The sequence below is a fragment of the Lathyrus oleraceus genome, chromosome 2 (assembly GCF_024323335.1).
Source record: "Lathyrus oleraceus cultivar Zhongwan6 chromosome 2, CAAS_Psat_ZW6_1.0, whole genome shotgun sequence".
Lineage (NCBI taxonomy): Eukaryota > Viridiplantae > Streptophyta > Magnoliopsida > Fabales > Fabaceae > Lathyrus > Lathyrus oleraceus.
This window is the reverse complement of record NC_066580.1, coordinates 55,189,448-55,192,522: the sequence shown is the minus strand read 5'-3', so window position 1 is coordinate 55,192,522 and position 3,075 is coordinate 55,189,448. Positions and strand designations below refer to the sequence as shown.

The window sequence follows — 3,075 nt, the reverse complement described above, 5'->3', positions numbered from 1 at the left end:
ATTTAGATTTTTTTTAAAAATTTGGATTTTTGAAGATGGAAAAATAAGAAGAATATGATTGTTGGATGAAGAAGAAGACGATTGTTTTACTTGTCTGTACTCTTTGAATTTTCTGTTGAACTTCATCTTTGAAATTAAAGAGTAATTTGGGACTCTGATGATTCTCTTTAGAAACTTTCCTTGAAATTTCTTTTTTGTGATTTTTTTTATGAAAGAAAATCTTCTGATTTAAAGGAAGAGATTTAATCTAAATAAAAATGAAAATGCTGATGATGGAAGATAATGGAAGATAAGGACAATGTATGATGGAAGATGAATGATTATTTTAGGTTTGGATTTTACTTTTAGAAATCTAAATTTTTACCCACCATTCATCATCATAAATTTTCCTTTTTAGATTTGAGTTTTTTTTTTATTTTAAATTTTGGTTTTGAAGATGTTTGGAAGATGAAGAATACGAAGAAGACAAAGAAAGATTAAGGTTTGAAAATAAAGAACATAAATATAAAATGAGAATTAATTAAAAATGGAGAAAAATGATGATGCACTGACAATGTAAATTATTTTTATACTGTTATCCAATAACAACTATGGATTCCACAAAGTCAGCTATTAAATTTTAAATTATTTATATGATTTAGCACTTTAAAGTATTTTGATTGGATGCATATGTAATATTTTTTTACATTGACAGTACACTACCATTAAACTCTTAAAAATATATTATTTAAAATATAAAATATTAAATAATTAAAAATTAACACTTAATATATAAAATTATTAATAAATAACTGATGATTAAATAGATAATAATATATTAATCACTAAAAATGCAAATTTCCTAGAGGTGGAGGTGAGATCCTCACCATTTCTCAAGAGAAATGGAGAACACAACTACTAGATTATTTGTATATAAATGTATATATTCTTGAAATGTATATATATATATATATATATATATATATATATATATATATATATATATATATATATATATATATATATTTTGTATAATTTAACTTTATATAAAAAAAAATTATTAGTGATGGAATTCTCAATTTCTTTTGAAAAATGGAGAGGATCCCTATATAGATTAAGTTGCGTAACATTTTATTAATATAAATTTTACATATATATGCCGCCAACAAATGGTATAATTATTGATTCATCATACAACTACATTTTCTTAAAAACATATTTTAAAGTATCTTACAAAAACGAAAACAATTTTGATAGTTTACTCCATAAATATTATTATAATTGTTATTTAATTTAATAACTACATGGTCCCATCTTTATTTTACATTTCTTATGACATTATATATTGTTGCACCATGAATACATGATACATGTATATGCGTTTCTAGTTTTCCACAGGAATTTTCTCCACTGGTGCTTTGCGTGTCCACCAACGACTTTGACTTACACCGTTAGGAATAGGAATGGCGTTTTCAGTGATGCCCTCCTCGACCTCATGTCCGCCACAATTTCCACCTTCACTGCCGCCGTCTTTCTCGCAATCGGGAAAGAGTGGCTCGTTTCTGCCACGGCCTTCACCATTGGTTAAACGTATTACAACTCCATCAATGTTTCTCATTGGTTTCTCTATTTCACCAACTGCAAACAAACAAACAAACACTTTATTACTATAACCAGAAAAAGAAAAAAGTGCATCATATACATGATATGGCTGTTTTTTATATAATACATTGATTCTCGTGTTCATAAGGCTCAATTGCCACAATAGAGATTAGTAGCATTGCACATAAGCACAAGAAGATAGCATGCTTGATTTTCATCATTGCTACAACGATGAGTTTCTTGTGAAATATGGATACAATTAGGAGCTATTTATAATACTCATGGGGTAAGATAAATATATTATATAATAAATATATTGTATAATAAGAAGAATGAGAAGAGTTTGATCAGATAAAAAATATTGTACAATAAAGATGTTATTTTGTATTGTATACCAAAATCTAATATAAAATATAATGCTTGGCTTGTTGATTGTAAGGATGAAGGGTCATCAACACATATTGAGCCATTAAACGGTTAAGTTGGGGTAGTATTGTAAATTGAGGTATGATTTTCTTGAGACTATGTATTAGCATGAGGTTTTTTTTAATATGAGATATTTATTGTATATAAAGGTTATGTGCAGATAGGTAAGTCTTGATTTTGAAATCAAGGAGATTTTTCATAAATTTGATAAATAAAATTTTCAGATTGAAGGCGCTTTTAACAATATACACAGTTTGAAGTAGTTTAAAATCAAAGATACGTGGAAACACATCAGAACAAAGACCTAATACATAAGCAGATTTCAATGTTATAAAGAGAGTTGATATTTTTATTTTGTTTTCTTAAGAATTCACACATCCGAGTCACAGAAATAAAAAATTTGTGAGAAATGTATGAACTCTGTCGCACTTTTAATTCAAACATTTTTTATTTTAATTCAAGCATTTTTATCCAATTGGTTTACTATTTTTCTTTATTTACTTTGTTCATTTAAACATTTATGCACTTACTTTCTCGATTCTTTACTTTGAAAACCTTTTAGCACTATCACATTTTCTCAAAACAATTAACACAAAATGTATTATAGAATTTTTGACATTGATCCTGCAAATGAATTAAAACTCGTGATTATTTACTAAAGCCACCACTAAAGGCACATCCCGTGGGACCCTCTTATAACGTTTAACTTTTTTTCAGAAGGTGTATGTGATTTTATGTTTGTTTCGTTCTTCACGTCTAAATATTATTAATCGTTGATTGTTCATGCGTCTAAGGAGTGGCAAATTTGTTAGCATGTCTAGACTATCAGGAAATTCATCCCCTCAAGGAATTCATCCTCCCTAAAACAACGCTCCAAATGTAGAAGAACAACCTATCGAAACAATGGTTTGAGGTGCAAGTACTTCAACAACCATCACAATAAGTGCTCCTGAAGTGAGTCAGACATTAGTTTCGACTACGACACCAAAAATTATGATACCACGAATACAACAAACTTGTTTTCCTATTAATCTCGTGGTTACACCAACCACTATAAGGGGTTTTGGG

At 28.0% G+C, this 3,075-nt stretch overlaps 1 protein-coding gene across 1 annotated transcript; it reads right to left on the bottom strand.

Moving 5' to 3' along the window:
• Positions 1-1,231: 1,231 nt before the first annotated feature.
• LOC127121107 (uncharacterized) lies at positions 1,232-1,817 on the bottom strand. Its single transcript, XM_051051704.1, has 2 exons — positions 1,709-1,817; positions 1,232-1,617 (listed from the first exon to the last, which is right to left on the bottom strand). Exons 1-2 carry the CDS (start codon positions 1,800-1,802, stop codon positions 1,364-1,366), a joined length of 348 nt encoding a protein of 115 aa, XP_050907661.1. The 5' UTR covers positions 1,803-1,817; the 3' UTR covers positions 1,232-1,363.
• Between the last annotated feature and the right edge of the window lie 1,258 nt (positions 1,818-3,075).

Coding starts and splice junctions, on each gene's coding strand:
- LOC127121107 (XM_051051704.1), bottom strand. CDS start 1,802: ATGATGAAAATCAAGCATGCTATCTTCTTGTGCTTATGTGCAATGCTA. Junction 1,618..1,708: donor TTATGAACACGAGAATCAAT/GTATTATATAAA, acceptor GTTTGTTTGCAG/TTGGTGAAATAGAGAAACCA.